The sequence below is a fragment of the Thunnus maccoyii genome, chromosome 12 (genome assembly GCF_910596095.1).
Source record: "Thunnus maccoyii chromosome 12, fThuMac1.1, whole genome shotgun sequence".
In the NCBI taxonomy this organism is placed as follows: domain Eukaryota; kingdom Metazoa; phylum Chordata; class Actinopteri; order Scombriformes; family Scombridae; genus Thunnus; species Thunnus maccoyii.
Genome location: NC_056544.1, coordinates 9,878,499 through 9,894,710, shown reverse-complemented (window position 1 = coordinate 9,894,710; position 16,212 = coordinate 9,878,499). Strand labels below are relative to the sequence as shown.

Genomic DNA, 16,212 nt, shown 5'->3' with positions numbered 1-16,212 from the left:
CTGATATTGATATATCGGCCAATAATCTTATATATACACAGAATATATACATAAATACACATTTTTTGCAATGATCGCTGAAATGTGGTTATCAAACACTCGTGACAAAGATATGTAATGGAAGCATGATATTTTACAGTTTAACAATAAACTTTATTGTATAAAATAACATTGGTGCACTGATACAGTAAACTTCACTGGGAATTTAATAACGATAAATAACTATAAATAAAAAAACATAGAACAAAAAAACCATATGTATGTACATATTAAACTTGAAGAAAGAAAAAGGATCCAATATACATAAAATGCTGCCTATATAACTTTAAAAAAAATACATATATATATCGGCGCATATCGGACAACATATACGCTGATACCAATACATCTGTGATAGCCCAATATTGGTCAATAATATCGGCTGACTGATATATTGGTCGGGCTCTACTATGATCAAATATGTGTGAAAAAACAACTATTAAATAAAGTGCAAGTGTTATTATGCCAGAGGATATATTAATTTAGGAAATATGTAAGGTATGCACAGATAGATAGATAGATAGACAGATGTTATACAATAAAAACAGAGTCAATGACTGATATATCACACTGCTGTAGAGCAGGTAATGGAGGTAGGCTATCAGCATCTAGACTACATTACCCAAGATACCCTGCTGTCATGAACGCTCTACTCGACGGCAACACGTTCTCCTCTTCGTGCAATAAAGCGAAAAAAAGAAAAACGTCTTCCTCTTTGTTTAGTTTTAATTCTTGTTTTACTTTTTATGCGTTTCATAGGAAATGAAGTAGTTAAAGTGGTATCAGTGCTTGTACTTCTCTCGCTGTCTGTTACATTTTTTACGTGTGTTTACGCCTCCAAATAAGAGCTTTCGAGGACAAAAGCTGAAACAGCCAATGGGCGAGTTGTTTGTTACGATGTTCGACATTTCTGGTGGGATGGGGAGGTGTGGCGTTACAGTTGTTCAGGAAATTATTATTCATCCGTTTATTGTCCACATGACTAATGCCAGCCGGGGTGTGCAGTGCTTTATAAACACGGCTCGCATCTCTAAGGTAAGATTTTGTTTAAAACACCCCAACATAGACGTTAATTTCCAAGGTAGCAGTGAGGGTCGTTTGTCGACACTCTCCTCGGAGGGGGCCCGCCGTCAGGCTGATAACATATGTTAGGGGTCCTTGAGGTGGGGAGCGAAGGTGCAAATGCAACCGACTTGCTTAATAATTCAGGACAGCAACATGGTTACAATCTTAATTTTCACATTTAACGTACGCCTCTGTTGCCTGACGAGTGTAGCATTTGAATAATAATTGGAAGAAATATCTCTCAAATGTTAGCAATGTATCGTTATTGTGCATTTTTTCGTGCACAGCTATGAACTTTCCACCACAGTGGCCTCTTCATGTCAGCTTCATGCTGTTAATACAATTGTTGTATCCATTTAGTTACATGTTGGCCATTTTGTCCTATCAGAACTGAAAGCACAATACGTGGGAGGTTAGCATGTTCAATTTCAGCACGGTTTCTCTTCCTCTGGTTTTCAGGAGTGATTCATGGTAGCCTGTCAGACACACCAATGAAGAAAAAACCTTGTAATCCTCTGCGTCCCAAACGCAGCAGACAGGGCAGTGCCAGCAATGAACGGATGACAGAGACGGGCACTGTGCCGGGCTCCAACTTCCCACCAAACTCTGAAACTGTCCCAGAATCAGCTTCACAAAACAGGCACCTGAGGATGTCACAGCACAGTCACAACCTCCTTAAGTTCTTGAATGAGGACCGGACACGCCAGAGGTTCTGCGATGTGTTTGTGTCGGTGGGTGGGAAGCTCTACAGTGCCCACAAGGTGGTGTTGGCCCATGGGAGCAGCTACTTCCACGCTGAGCTGTCCAAGAACCCAGCCACAGCACATGTGACTCTGGACCATGTGGAGGACTCTGTGTTCCAGCACCTGCTTGGCTTTTTGTACACCTCTGAGTGTGTCGTCACAGAGATGGAGCTCCCGGCTCTGACTGAAGCGGCCCGATTCCTGGACATGATGGATATACTAAAGCTGCTGTGTGAAGAAGGGGACAACAACCCAGTAAGTGTGATCCAAGTCCAGGCTGAGTCCGGAGGGTCTCCTGAGGTGGAGATGACGTCCAGTGACTCGCCAGCAGGTGACATGGACAGCCAAAGCCCGCCTGATGTTCGGTGCTCCCTGTGCAGTCGCCAGTTTAGCACTGAAAACTCCCTGCAGAACCACTTGGCTGAGAGTCACACTGATGAACAGCAGCGAACCCCAACTGAGACAGAGAAGACGTCAGGTCAGAGGGCTGCTACGATGCGGAGGTCAGCTCGCAGGAGGAGAACACCCACTAAGTATAAGAAAGACGATACGGAGCACACTATCAACACTCCTGAGGAAAAACAAAGGACTGTATCACCAAGAGAGCAGGGTGAAGAAAGAGAGGAAGAAGCAGGAGAGGTGGTCATGAAAAACCAAACGTCCAAACGTTTAGATGTGAAAGAGACATTTAAACCAACTCTGGTGGAAGATGTAGTGGAGGAGGAAGATGAAGAGGAGGGGGACATGAATGAGGACTTGGCTGCCCAGAAGAAAGTTGCTGAGGTTTGTGCAGCAGACAGGAGTGCAGATCAGCAGGGTTCAGATGTGGAAAGGACAGAGCAGCAGGCTGTTCCAGAGGTGGAAGTGCCAGCGCCAGCAGCAGGAAGCTCAAACCAGAGTCCAGTGTACCCTGAAGGTCTGGCTCCAGTCATCATCCAAACCTCCAGCAAGAAGACTCTCAAGTGCCCCAAATGTGACAAGACCTTTGACCGTGCAGGTGAGTACGATGGAGTGGAGCACAGATTAATAGTAGTTTTTGTACCACTAGTATGACCTAAAAGGATATTCTCTCTTACATGGTTGGGGCTAGAGCTGCAACTAATTACTATTTTCTTTATTAATTAATGTGTTGATGTGAAAAAAATAATGAAAAATGCCCATCACGCTTAACAACAGCCCAAGATAACACCACAGAGAATCCACAATGCAAAGTTATTCAATTTACGATGATGTGAAGAAGAAAAAAAAACAGTCAATTCTAGCAAATGTTTGACTTTTTTACTTGATAAAAGACTTGAACAATAAACTGTCGAATTATATTCACTTTGCTAATCGACTAATCATGTTGATTGTAGTCCACCAGTCCACTAGTTCATTAAATGTTCATGTGTAGCGTCTCTACTATGTTGTCAACTAAGTCTATTGTTGATATGCTTTAAACAAGCAAATTAGATCACAGTAAAGGCAGTATGTTGTAGAGCTGCAACAATTAGTCGATTAATTGGCAACTATCTACATATTATCGTTTCAGTCATTTTTCAAAAAAGAATACCAAGAATTTGCTGGTTGCAGCTTCTCAAATGTGAGAATTTTAAGCTTTTTGTGTCATACATGGTAGTAAACTGAATATCTTTGGATTTTGGACTGTTGAGTGGACTAAAGAAGACAGATTAATCGATAATGAAAGTTATCATTAGTTTCAGCCCTAGTTTGTTACACTTTATCTCACATGGTATTGTCAGTGTAAAGTGCTTCCTGTCTGAAATATGATGTTGCTACAGTTTCCTTTTCCCCCTGTTAAAAGAGTAAGAGAGTCTCTCCACCTGTTGTGACTAATTATTTTTCATTGTAAATGAGTCCTTCCTGCATTTTTTTAGGGAAGTATGAGAGTCACACCCGAGTGCACACAGGGGAGAAACCCTTCCAGTGTGACATCTGTCTTCAGCGCTACTCCACCAAGTCCAACCTGACCGTACACAAGAAGAAGCACGCCAGCGACGCTCCCTTCCAGAAGAAAGAGCACAAGTGCCCCTTCTGTAACAAACTGCATGCTAGCAAGAAAACTCTGGCTAAGCATGTTAGGAGGTGAGGACATGGCCAGATCATTCCAGACGGTATGGTGACATTACACCAGGCAGTCATACTGATCCTCATTAGCAACAGGAGCTATTTTACACTTAAATCCGGTGCAGCAGTTTGGACCAATTTAGAGAAAGTCATTTTTTCCCCATTTTTATCTTGATGTTTTGTCGTGTACCTGTAATCATAATCCAATCATAGTCATGTGTAAAAATACACCGTTTTACACCTTAACACAGGTGTATAATTAGGAAAAGTATTGAAATAAGAGATTTGTAGTCCTGAAATTTTGAAAAAGACTTGGGTACTGTACATATTCTCTATATTGTGGTTTCCACGTTTTAGTGCTAATACATGTTGTTACATGATCATGTGTCTTCACTGTCCTGCCAGATTTCATCCAGACCACATCCAAGAGTTTCTCACCAAGAGAAAGAGGAAGAGTGAAGGCTGGAAATGTGCTGTAAGACCAATGTTTGATCACTTGAATATACTTGGAATATGTGTTCATGAATAGGTATGATGAATTAATAACTATCCAGTGTTTGTTCTGATTTTAACAGTTCATAACCTCACTCCCTCCTCCTGCTCCCATTCCTATTTCCAATCCAGATTTGTCTGAAGAGCTTCACCCGCAGGCCTCATCTGCAGGAGCACATGATCCTGCACACCCAAGACCGGCCCTTCAAATGCTCCTTCTGTGACGAACACTTCAAGTCCAGGTTTGCCCGGCTGAAGCACCAGGAAAAGTACCATTTAGGTGAGCAATAGAGAGAGAAATAAATTCTTAAGCTCCTAGGAATAAAACAATAATCTTTACTCTTTCTAATGGAAAAGCTTTTTAACAATTAAATAATGAAACAGAAAAATCAGGAGATAAAATATGTGGCCTTTTTGAATCGTTCCTTTCTATCTTTCTGAAGCTGTCATTGATTACAGTAGCAGGCATCCATGTTGCTGTAGCAAACTATGCATAAGAAGTTTGTATAATGTCTCATTTTTAGGCCCTTTCCCCTGCGAGATCTGTGGCCGACAGTTTAATGACACAGGCAACAGAAAGAGGCACATCGAATGTACACATGGAGGCAAAAGAAAGTGGACCTGCTATGTTTGTGGGAAATCAGTAAGGGAAAGGTGAGTCTCTGTCCTGATACTTTCCTCACATCTTCCTACAAGAGCATCATGTTGTCTAAGGGTTTAAAACACATATTTTGACATGCCTAGTTGTAAAAATGTTGAATTTTCTGCTGCTCTATTGGCAAATTCTCAAAGCAAATGCACACATTAAAAAGCAGATGTGTTTTTCTCCTCGTAGGACAACTTTGAGGGAGCACTTGCGGATCCACAGTGGGGAGAAGCCTCACCTGTGTAGTATCTGTGGGCAGAGTTTCCGTCATGGCAGCTCCTATAGGTGGGTCCAGGGAAGTTTGAAGAATGTGTTTGATGTTTGTGTTTGCAGCCATGTCATGTTTTATTGGCTGTGTCATTATTAGAATCCCCTAAAATCAGCAATCTGTTTCGTGGACAGGCTCCACCTGAGAGTGCATCATGATGACAAGCGCTATGAGTGCGACGAATGTGGGAAAACCTTCATACGCCATGATCACCTGACCAAACATCAGAAAATACACTCCGGTACAGTATAAGACATACAGCAGTGGGATTCAAGTTTAATCTTGTTTTTTGTTACAATACAACACACTGGGAAGTTTCAGGAGAGATATCATTAATAGTCAATCCTATTATTCATAAGATATATATTTATCTTGTATCTTAATAGTTAAAAGGCTACAGTATGCCAGGCTATTTTGAGATAACATTTAAATCTGTACACCCTCTTTGATAGAGTGAAATAAATGACATGGTATACCTGTATCAGTGTGTTTCTGTTGTGACAATAGTACTGCAGTCTATTCTGTATAAATGTATACTGTTGATATTATATTCACTCAGTTGAATAATCCTTTTACTGCATCTAGTCTGTATTTTTTTAACGTAGACCATGTTTATTCCAGGTGAGAAAGCACATCAATGTGAAGAATGTGGGAAGTGCTTCAGGCGCCATGATCATCTGACGGTCCATTACAAAAGTGTTCATTTGGGAGAGAAAGTTTGGCAGAAGTATGTTATCATACAAATCACTTAGTTTTGGTCATGTTGTAATAGCTGTAATTTTTCCTCTGGCTGCTACCTCAAAGATTAACCTGGAAGTTTATCAAAATTCCTGTTAAAGTCCATGTTAATTAATTTTTTTCCCTTTTTTTAAGGTATAAAACTGCTGTGCATCAGTGTGAGGTCTGCAAGAAAGAATTTAAAGGAAAGTCCAGTCTAGAAATGCACTTCAGGACCCACTCAGGTAAGGAAACAAAGAACAAAAATTGACAGTTAGATGATTCACGAGGCAAGCCATAGTTTTTTTTTCTTATTAGTCTTTAAAAATTGGCTTTTCAATAAGGAGAGGCAATCTAAATTATACTTTTTTAATATTTTCACACTGATATTCTCTTGTGTTCATGTAAAGGTGAGAAACCCCACAGATGTCCTGAGTGCGACCAGACATTTCGGATCAAGAAGACCTTGACAAAGCACATGGTGATTCACTCAGACGCTCGTCCTTTTAACTGCCCCCACTGCAGTGCCACCTTTAAAAGAAAAGACAAGCTCAAGTACCATGTGGACCACGTGCACAGCACCCGCTTTACTGAGCAGCCCCTCACGACGCTCAGCGAGGACAAAATAGTGTCTATTCCTTTTGAGGAAACCTCAAAGGTATATCGTGCTGAACCTAAGTCAACCCTCCAGAGCAGCCCCCCTCCTACGAATGTCTGCGTGCCTGTCACTTTAGTTCCTGTCCAGATGGCAGGAGGAGCTCAGGGCAACTTGAACACTCACGGGGCCACGTCTCTCTCCTCCCAAACTCACAGTGTTGTGGGCATACAGGCACAAGGACAGCAGCAGAACTCTGGTTACCAGGCCGCTACAGACCTGGCCTTCTTAGAAAAGTACACCCTCACCCCCCAGCCCACCAACATTGTCCACCCTGTGAGGCCGGATCAGATGCTGGACCCCCGAGAGCAGTCTTACCTGGGCACGCTGCTGGGACTGGATTCAGCTTCCTCTGTGCAGAACATCTCCAACTCTGATCACACCAACTGATGTTCTACAACCAAAAACTGGACCAGTCCAACCAACTCAAACAATTATTTGGTCAGAGGAACAGAAGCTACGTTATAGAACCACTGATAAATATCTACATTTCAAGAATAGCCAATTATTGACCTCCATGTAAAATGATTAAATTAAAACTAAACTACTGCACTTGATTTATTTTGGTTCTGCTGTGACATAGAGAGATAACTTGCATTGTGCTCAGCCTGATCTCACAGAAAACTCACACCTTATTGTTGAAAAAATAAACATATTTGTGTGACATGTTTGAAAGCAGGATTCAGACAGGGCTGTTTTCAGTTTAGCTAAAGCAAAAACATTGCTTTTCAACGTCATCATCCTTTCATACAGTATGCATTACACCGTCTTCTTTATGTTGTTGCTTGGAGTATTCACTTTTTTAAAATCCTCTTCACATTTTCTTCTCGTTCTCACTAATGTTTGGGGCTTTGTTGCCACAGAATAACTTGTTTGTAAGTGTTTGCTGTTTTTTTTTTTTGTTATTTCTATTTGAGCTGGAACAATTAGCTTTTTAATGGATTCATTGATTGACAGAAAATTTGAATTTTGATAAATTGAAGTCATTTATCCTGTAAAAAATCATTTGCTGGTTCTAGTTTATCAATCTAGGTTTTAATGACTTATGATGAACAGTTACTGTTTTAACATTTGTTTGGACTGAACATTTAATTGAATTGCCAAATAGATAAATATCCATAGTTAAGATTTAAAAATATCACTAGTGGCAGTCTGTTACTGAGGAGACTTAAATTGTGTAAGTTTTGTACTGCCTGTACAACCTGTCTCTCAGTTGTAAAATCATGTAAAATGTGATCGAAGAAATGGAATCACATTTTGTTAACGTTTTTAGTATTTAAACCTGCATTAAGTGATTTTTTGGCCTCTGAGGGGCAGCGGAAAGAAGTTGTGATTGCAAAACTCATATTTTCACCTTTTACATTGATACAGTGAACTTCTCAGCAAATGTGCTTATTTTCACATCCAGCAGTCACGAAGCCAAGTTAGCATTCATTTGGAGTCCTGTTTCTGTCTACCTGGTGAATGTACTGCATTCACTCAGCTCTGTTTTTGGTCTCTATCAACTCCTGAGGGAAATATCTTACTCTTTAGCTGCCAAATGCTCCACTATGTTCACAGCTAGTCCCTAACTGTCTGTTTGCCTTTTTGGTGCTGAACAGGTAGTGTACAGTGGGTTTTAAGAGCTTTTTTGCTAATTCAGCTGCCTACTGCAGCCAAAAATGTTGCTATCGGAGCAGTGAGAGTGAATCTAAAGAGTAAAGCTGTGGATTGGAAAGCTTAACAATGAGTGGAAACTCACTAAAAAGCTTTAAGGAGTGGAAGAATCAACAAAAACAGTAAAGTGGAATCACTACCACACAATGTGGTAAAATATTTGTTGCATCTGAGGGTGGTTTTGCTGGTGGGTCTTAATTTTGTGGCAGTTACAAGCATTTCTTCAGAATTCATTGTCGGAGAGTTACAGTAGAGTTGAAACAGTTCACCTTCACAATCTGAAATAGTGGTCTTTTCAAACTTTGTGTCATGATCAATAAAATCAGAAATGAAAACAGATGATTGTGTGTGTGTGTGTCTGTGTGTGTGTTAGCCCTTAGACCTGAGAGCCTCCAGCCACTGACAACCCTGAACAGGATAAGTGGGTGTGGATGATAGATGGATGGATGGGTTGCTACTGGGGGCGATTTGGGCACAAAAACTCTGCAGACACAGTTGTAGAAACATTAGTTTTGACATTCCAGTCAAAGATTTTATTCAGGCCAGTCCATCAAATATGCACCATATTTATCTGTCAAGTTATTTTCACAGCTTTGAGCACACTGACAGACCATATGCTCCTAAATTATGTAGGCATTCATCAATTAAAATGAAAAGCCAGAAATGTTTCTTGAGAAGCCCAGCACAGTGTGTGACAGCATGATCATAACTTAATGTTTCCAGGCTGGTTTTCAGTTGGTTGTGCATAAATCCAAAGGCAGCATTGTCTTCCCCTTTGTGATACAGCCTTAGCAATACTGTTTACGAAACAGAGGATTTACAAACATTAACAACTCCAATAAAAGATAATAAAAAAGTAATATATAAATACATAATCATAAATGTAAATAAAAGTTCAAGAAATAGTAGTGATGCTTCAAATGGAAGACAACATTAGTGTAAGTACAGCGTGTTTCAAAGTAGACTCAGGAGTAATACTCACCACAGCATGTTCAGCCCTGTTACAACCTGGAAACAATCATATAGAAGCACAGCAGTGAATTTGTGGAACAGCTTATTTACTTTAATTGTAGAAGAACTGTATCTCTGGTTCTGCTGCATCGATTCAGATTTTCTGATTTTTTAAGAAGTCCATTTCAAGTCAGACAGTGTTATAGGAGTGCAATGCTAAATCAGTGGAATAAAAGAATAGTCCAACATTTTGGGAAATGCACTTATTCGTTTTCTTGAAGAGTGTTAGATGAGAAGATCAATACCTGTCTCTCAGCAAGAAAGTGAATAATAATACTTCCTAAAATGTCAAACTTCCTTTAAAGGGGCCATATTATGCTTTTTGTGATTTTCTGTTATTTATATACTGTTATGATATCTGTGCTAAACATGGTTAAAATTCCAAAAGATATGTAGAAATGCTCCTTGCAAGTCAAAAGCCCAGGCTTCAACCAAGTCCCCAGGAACTGCACTGGGCTGTGAAGCCATGGATGTATAAAGAAAACTGGATATAGCGTCAGAGGCGGGGCCCTGTTCATTCCTATAAAAGTTGCTCAGTGGCGCATGAAGCCAAAAAAGCCATTTCCCGCTATAAAGAAATTAGCTGGATGAAAACATACTGTGCAGGCTCTATGGGCCCTATGAGAGCATGCTCACTAGAGACCTCAGCTGGATCAAATTCTGATAGTGAAACAAATCATTTCGTGGGGGTTGTGATGCAAAAAAAAATGTATCCACCGTTTTACAGCTGCTCCTTTTTCCATGATTGTGTGCGGGAAAAATGCTTTTTGTGCTCCTGTTGGACCCAGAAGTTGTAATTCCACAGTTTGGCCACCATGTCAAATTGGCTTCAAAGCCCGCCGCTGTTCCTGAGGACTCGTGTGAAGCAAATTTGACATAGTGGCCAAACTGTATAATTACAACTTCTGAGTCAGTCCTGTGATGCACACTGGCCCAAAAAGCATTTTCCCACACACAATCATTGAAAATGGAGCAGCTGTAAAACAGTGAATACAATTTTTTGAGCCTCATAACCCCCAGGAAACGACTTATTTTATTATCAGAATTTGATCCATTTGGTCCAATAACATTTGTGTTATTGTCACAATATGGTGACAGATCCTGAGCTGTCCGGGCTCAAGGCAGAGCACCTAACCATTTAGAGCCTGATCAGCAAACTACTTAACCGGCAAGCTAAACGACACTTCTGCCTCTAGCTGGAGACTGCTGGACAAGACCCAAAATGAACACTGTAAGTGGACTACTTGATTACTATAAGCAAATTATTTAAACAGCATTTGTATAGGAATGATTCTGTCCTGAGCTTTTTGATCCATATAACTGATTGATCACTGTAACCATGATCACTATAAGCGGTTTCCACTGTATTTGAGAAGTTGACATTTCGAGTAAAGAACAAGAAAAAGTAATGAAATCCTACTATTACAGTTTGTTTCATAGTTTGTTGACAAAGCTTCTGGATCCTAACCAATCAGAATGATTGGAATATGAATGGAATATTAATATATTATAATATAATAATATATAATAATATAAATATCTGTATTTCTGTTTATAGAATATTAATATATTAAAATGTAAAGAGCTTAAAGTGATACTTACATTTAGTAAAGCTCATTCTTCCATTAGTGCACCGGCCAAAAGAATAATGTGCAAACGACCACCTGGACGGTTTCACACATTCAAATCTCTTTCTCTCACCATATTCTAAAAATACAACTCCAACAGATTGAAAGCCATCTTTTTCAGCAGTGTCCACAGAACAGTAGGCGTCTGCACAAAAGAAACAACAACAAATTTAGCAACTTTATTCCCCAGTCAACTTCTTTGAGCTTAACAGTTGACTTGTTCATACCTTTGCAGGTGGGTACTTCTGACCACGTGCCACTGCTGTAGCATCTCACTGTCTCTCGACCCACGAGTTTGTGAAAAGAACTGCATCGGTATTTAATAGACATTTCATGTTTTTCTACAACATCTCCATCAGAAATTTGGGGGAATCTTCCACATTTGTCAACTAAAATGGAAAAATAAAAAGGTTTCTGAAAACAAATATTTCATGCTGCCAAAGTATTTAATCTATTTAAAATGTTTTTGATTTTCTCAGCCTTTTACTGCCAGCCTCACTGATGGACCCAATCTATCCCTAAATAACTCAGTAAGGCTGCTGATAAGAGCTATTGATATAAGGTTTAGTTTATTGATTAAAAAGACAACTAACCTGTTTAGAAATCCTGATCAATTAGAACATTATGTGATGAAAAAGTAGAAATGAATGTACTGATTTACTTGTTGTGAATTGAGTTCCTCCCTCTCTCCCATTCGATCCGGAGCTGACAGATGATCCTGTAAGATACATTAGATGCACCAGTTAGTATCGCACTGAGATGCTGTTTTCATCTTATTCCTCCAGAATCAGAGTAATGTCTAAACATTTTACCATCATGTTTTCAAAAATTTGAAGATACTAATGTTTTTCTGGCCAGGGGAAATATTAGCCTCAATCAGTGACATGGAGATTAAAAATATTATGTTCTTCATTCATATTTGATATAGATCAATAACCTACCTCCACCTGTAGGTTGTGTCCTGCCACCATGCCCAGTACCTGGTCTGGTTCCACTGCCTGACAGGAAAACAGAAAACTCATTAGGTGTACATACAGCACATATTCTAGAGAGAAACTGGACTGGAGAGATAAATGGACATTCATTCATACTGTATTTAATACATTGTACAGTATGTGTAGGTCATCTGAATCTGCAGACGGTATTATTTTAGACTTAACCAACCCCGAACTGAGCTCCATCAGATTCTTGTCTAGAATGTGGGTCCATTGACGTTCCAGCTTGTATGCAAGTGTCTGATCATTGTTGAATCCTTTTTTTGTGTACTTGTTCTTTTTTAGATATATTACTTTTAAATATATATATATATTTATTATTCATTTTATTTATTTATTTGAAGATACTAATGTTTTTCTGGCCAGGGGAAATATTAGCCTCAATCAGTGACATGGAGATTAAAAATATTATGTTCTTCATTCATATTTGATATAGATCAATAACCTACCTCCACCTGTAGGTTGTGTCCTGCCACCATGCCCAGTACCTGGTCTGGTTCCACTGCCTGACAGGAAAACAGAAAACTCATTAGGTGTACATACAGCACATATTCTAGAGAGAAACTGGACTGGAGAGATAAATGGACATTCATTCATACTGTATTTAATACATTGTACAGTATGTGTAGGTCATCTGAATCTGCAGACGGTATTATTTTAGACTTAACCAACCCCGAACTGAGCTCCATCAGATTCTTGTCTAGAATGTGGGTCCATTGACGTTCCAGCTTGTATGCAAATGTCTGATCATTGTTGAATCCTTTTTTTGTGTACTTGATCTTTTTTAGATATATTACTTTTAAATATACATATATTTATTATTCATTTTATTTATTTATTTGAAGATACTAATGTTTTTCTGGCTAGATGAAATATTAGCCTCAATCAGTGACATGGAGATTAAAAATATTATGTTCTTCATTCATATTTGATATAGATCAATAACCTACCTCCACCTGCAAACCCACAGCCAGGTGATGTAGTCACCTGTTCCCCCCTACAGCCACTAATTTAAAATAAAGTATTTTCATCACCGTATATATATATATATATATATATATATATATATATATCTCACAACATTGTCCACTTACTGCATTGGCCTTTTGTCCATTTTCCAGCCCTATAAATGATGGTTTTGTTGTATATTTATTTTATGTCTTATCGTATTTTATTGTTCTATGGACCCCCGTGAGCTGTGTCCTTAACAAAGTTTGAATTTAATTAGTTAAAATAGTAGTTATTACAACAATACAACGTATCTCCATTACTGCATATCTCAATATTGTCCACTTACTGCACGGTGGGCCTGTAGTCCAGTTTCCAGCAATACAAATGATTTTTTTTTTGGTGTCTGTTCCTTCTACAGTAAATCCATTTTCACATTCATACTTGACTTCTGAATCTGCAGCAAACACATCCTGGTATTCCTGATTAATGATTACTGCGTTGGGGATTTTAGGAGGCGCACCGCATGCTTGGAGACTTTCTGTAAAAATAAACAAATATATCATAACTTAGAAGAGGAAAAGTTGTCCAGATGTATGAGATAGGTTTCAGATTTAGACACAGATATTATTGTGGTTACTGTAATTATGTTTTCACAGCTAACTTGAGTAACACATCTCACAGACTTACTCTCACAGACCGGCACAGAGGACCATGTTCCATTTATACATTCAGCAGTGGCATCCTGGTTTTTATCTTGATATCCTTTGTCACATGTTATTATTATGTGTCCTTCTTCATACCAACCATTTGAGTTTTCAGTGTATTTTGCATGAGGGATAGTTGGTGGAATGCAGGCTTTTTCATCTGATGAAAAAAGAACAAAACTACAGTCAACATTTTCAGACTTTTTTACAAAACGACTTTTATGAATGTGTAGTACTGATACTTTCTAAATACAAAATAATATCTACTTGTGACGCCTCATAACAGGAAGCAAGTTGAGAATAGTTCAATTTAAGAGTGATGTTTCCTTATTAGTTTCATTGGTGTTAAGATATTAAACTACATAGTTTGACAACAAAGAGGTAAACAGAGAAAAATAAAAATAACTTTGTGTAACAGAATTCTTTTTTTTTTTTTTCTTATTTCCTACTAGTGACACCTTAGATTCATCTTGTGACTCCTTGTGGGGTTTGGAACCCCAGTTCGAAACTAGCATAATATCAATAAATGTCAATAGGCATGTAGCCATAAATTACTTCCTTTTTAAAGGTTATGAAGCATGTGGTTGCTCCTGGAAGATATTTTATATTTGCGTTTTAGAACATTTATTACTGTGGTTAATTTGCATTTTTACCAGCGTTTATAGACAATACACACAGTACAACAGAAATAAGATGTGTCGACATCTTATTTTTTTTTTTTTTACATTTAGATGCTGACCTCTTTGAAAAAGTTGCATCCAAAACAAGATGCCCTGTCATCCAGAAATGCCATTTTTATTGTGCATGTTTATTTAATTTCTGAAATGATCTGAAATAATTTCCTTGAATCTGTTGACCTATTTTCAGTTCATCTTGTGTATTTAGATAATTCATGATATTATAACTTTGCAGCCTACACAAAATTCCACAAGCACCTTCAATTTAAATGACCTAAAGGAAACCTTTCAGCTCCTTCAAGCGACCCAATAGACATATACTGTATATTAAACACTTACCTATACATTGTGGTTCATGAGACCATTTCCCATCTTGACATATACTTGTTGCCCACCAACCCTCCACTACTGGCTTATGCCCCTTATCACAGGCATAAATGAGCTCATGAGGAGTCCCTTCTTCAAGGACAAAATAACCATTATCCAGTTTGGGAGCAAGACAACCTTGTTGTCCTCTTTGTGCTGAAATACAATGATAAACAAGCGTACATACTAGATACATATATATTTATAAATAAAAATGTTTCTAATTGACAGAATTTAATCTTCTCACCATGCAGCGCTCCAGGAAACCAAATCAGAAGAAGAAATCCAAGATACCTCACACACATTTTGTCAAGTACTAAACCGCCACGACAAAGCAGATGGACCACAGTGAGAGACTAGTTGAGATCAGGGCCAGTTAATAATTGCTGGTGGCATTTCCCCAAAGAGTTACGAAATTAAGAAATAGTAAACAGTACGCTGAGTAACTGTCAACAAACTGTTGCTCGGAAGTCAACAAACAAATGTACAAATAGGCTACATGTACACTGGTCAGATCAGTGTCTTGATCATTTGAGCTTTCTTACAAATGCTAACATGTTCTTAAAGCACACAGATCAATGTTCTGTAGAGTTGATGCTTCTGATGCTGTCGAATTTCAGTTTTTTTTTTGTTTTTTTTTATCAAAATCACCATAAAAATATCTAAGAGGCAGATTAATAATATTCTAGAAAACACTGCTCTTATTATTGCACATTTAATTTGTTTGAGAAATGCCCATGGTGATTCATTTGTCTCTAGATTTTGCAAACAATGTTTTCTACAAAAATCTATGAGATCGTTTAGAGTCCAGATTTCGTAATGACTTTCCGGAGTGCTGTGATCAGAGGTCAGCATTATGAAACACTAAAACACAGTCACATTAGAAGACTTTAGAAACAGAGGTGAAATTCTGCAAAGATACATTTACTTATAAAACAAAAGTAGAGAGGAAATCCTACAATACAAATTCCTGGAGCCTGAATCAGTTGTAATTGCTGGTTCAGCTCCATGAGGGCCCAGTTAGGTGAGAATTGAAGAGTGGAGGATGAAGGTGATCCAACACTTTGAAGGAGAGCAGAGCAGCATGCATGCATCAAACGCAAAAGTCATTGTTGATCTCACAACTTGGTAAAACAGAAATAAACCTAGTTAGGCCTGAGCTAAGCTGGAGTTGCACTAACACTTCCATTGCACAACTGAGGCTGGCACTGAATCCTACTAAATGTAGAGGGCTATATGGGCACTAATAGTACAAAAGGATTAAAATTTAATTAAATTTTAAATTAAGATTTAAAGATCACAACAGAGCCTGATTCCTTGATGGCGGCGAAAAGTTTATTCCAAAATATGATGGCACAATATGGAAACCTTTAAAGTGGTTGAGAGGCCTAGAAGGTTAGGAGGACATTTTGACATGTCACAGTAGGAAAATCACAGTAGTAAACAAAATGAATAAAGGCTGAAATAAATTTAGCAGCAAAGAAGCCACTGTAGTTTTAAGAGGAATGTTTCTACAAGTATTGGATTGATTG

At 38.5% G+C, this 16,212-nt stretch overlaps 2 protein-coding genes and 1 long non-coding RNA gene across 3 annotated transcripts; 1 reads left to right on the top strand and 2 right to left on the bottom strand.

Annotated features, from left to right (window-relative positions):
• Positions 1-683: 683 nt before the first annotated feature.
• Positions 684-8,687, top strand: zbtb41 (zinc finger and BTB domain containing 41). Its single transcript, XM_042429771.1, has 11 exons — positions 684-1,074; positions 1,564-2,844; positions 3,725-3,932; positions 4,320-4,389; positions 4,539-4,686; positions 4,931-5,060; positions 5,242-5,337; positions 5,455-5,561; positions 5,942-6,047; positions 6,194-6,282; positions 6,448-8,687. Exons 2-11 carry the CDS (start codon positions 1,596-1,598, stop codon positions 7,080-7,082), a joined length of 2,838 nt encoding a protein of 945 aa, XP_042285705.1. The 5' UTR covers positions 684-1,074; positions 1,564-1,595; the 3' UTR covers positions 7,083-8,687.
• Positions 8,688-8,898: 211 nt separating this feature from the next.
• Positions 8,899-11,323, bottom strand: LOC121909326. Its single transcript, XR_006099410.1, has 4 exons — positions 11,215-11,323; positions 10,962-11,132; positions 9,331-9,356; positions 8,899-9,145 (listed from the first exon to the last, which is right to left on the bottom strand). It is a non-coding gene; the product is annotated as an uncharacterized LOC121909326 (long non-coding RNA).
• Positions 11,324-11,335: 12 nt separating this feature from the next.
• LOC121908278 (complement factor H-like) lies at positions 11,336-15,269 on the bottom strand (the record flags this gene model as incomplete). Its single annotated transcript, XM_042428182.1, has 8 exons — positions 14,928-15,269; positions 14,654-14,836; positions 13,621-13,797; positions 13,280-13,471; positions 12,432-12,488; positions 11,929-11,985; positions 11,649-11,705; positions 11,336-11,376 (listed from the first exon to the last, which is right to left on the bottom strand). Coding segments are annotated over exons 1-8 (822 nt in total), but the record flags the coding sequence as incomplete, so codon positions are not given.
• Positions 15,270-16,212: the final 943 nt, after the last annotated feature.

Coding starts and splice junctions, on each gene's coding strand:
- zbtb41 (XM_042429771.1), top strand. CDS start 1,596: ATGAAGAAAAAACCTTGTAATCCTCTGCGTCCCAAACGCAGCAGACAG. Junction 6,048..6,193: donor GGAGAGAAAGTTTGGCAGAA/GTATGTTATCAT, acceptor CCTTTTTTTAAG/GTATAAAACTGCTGTGCATC. Junction 6,283..6,447: donor GCACTTCAGGACCCACTCAG/GTAAGGAAACAA, acceptor GTTCATGTAAAG/GTGAGAAACCCCACAGATGT.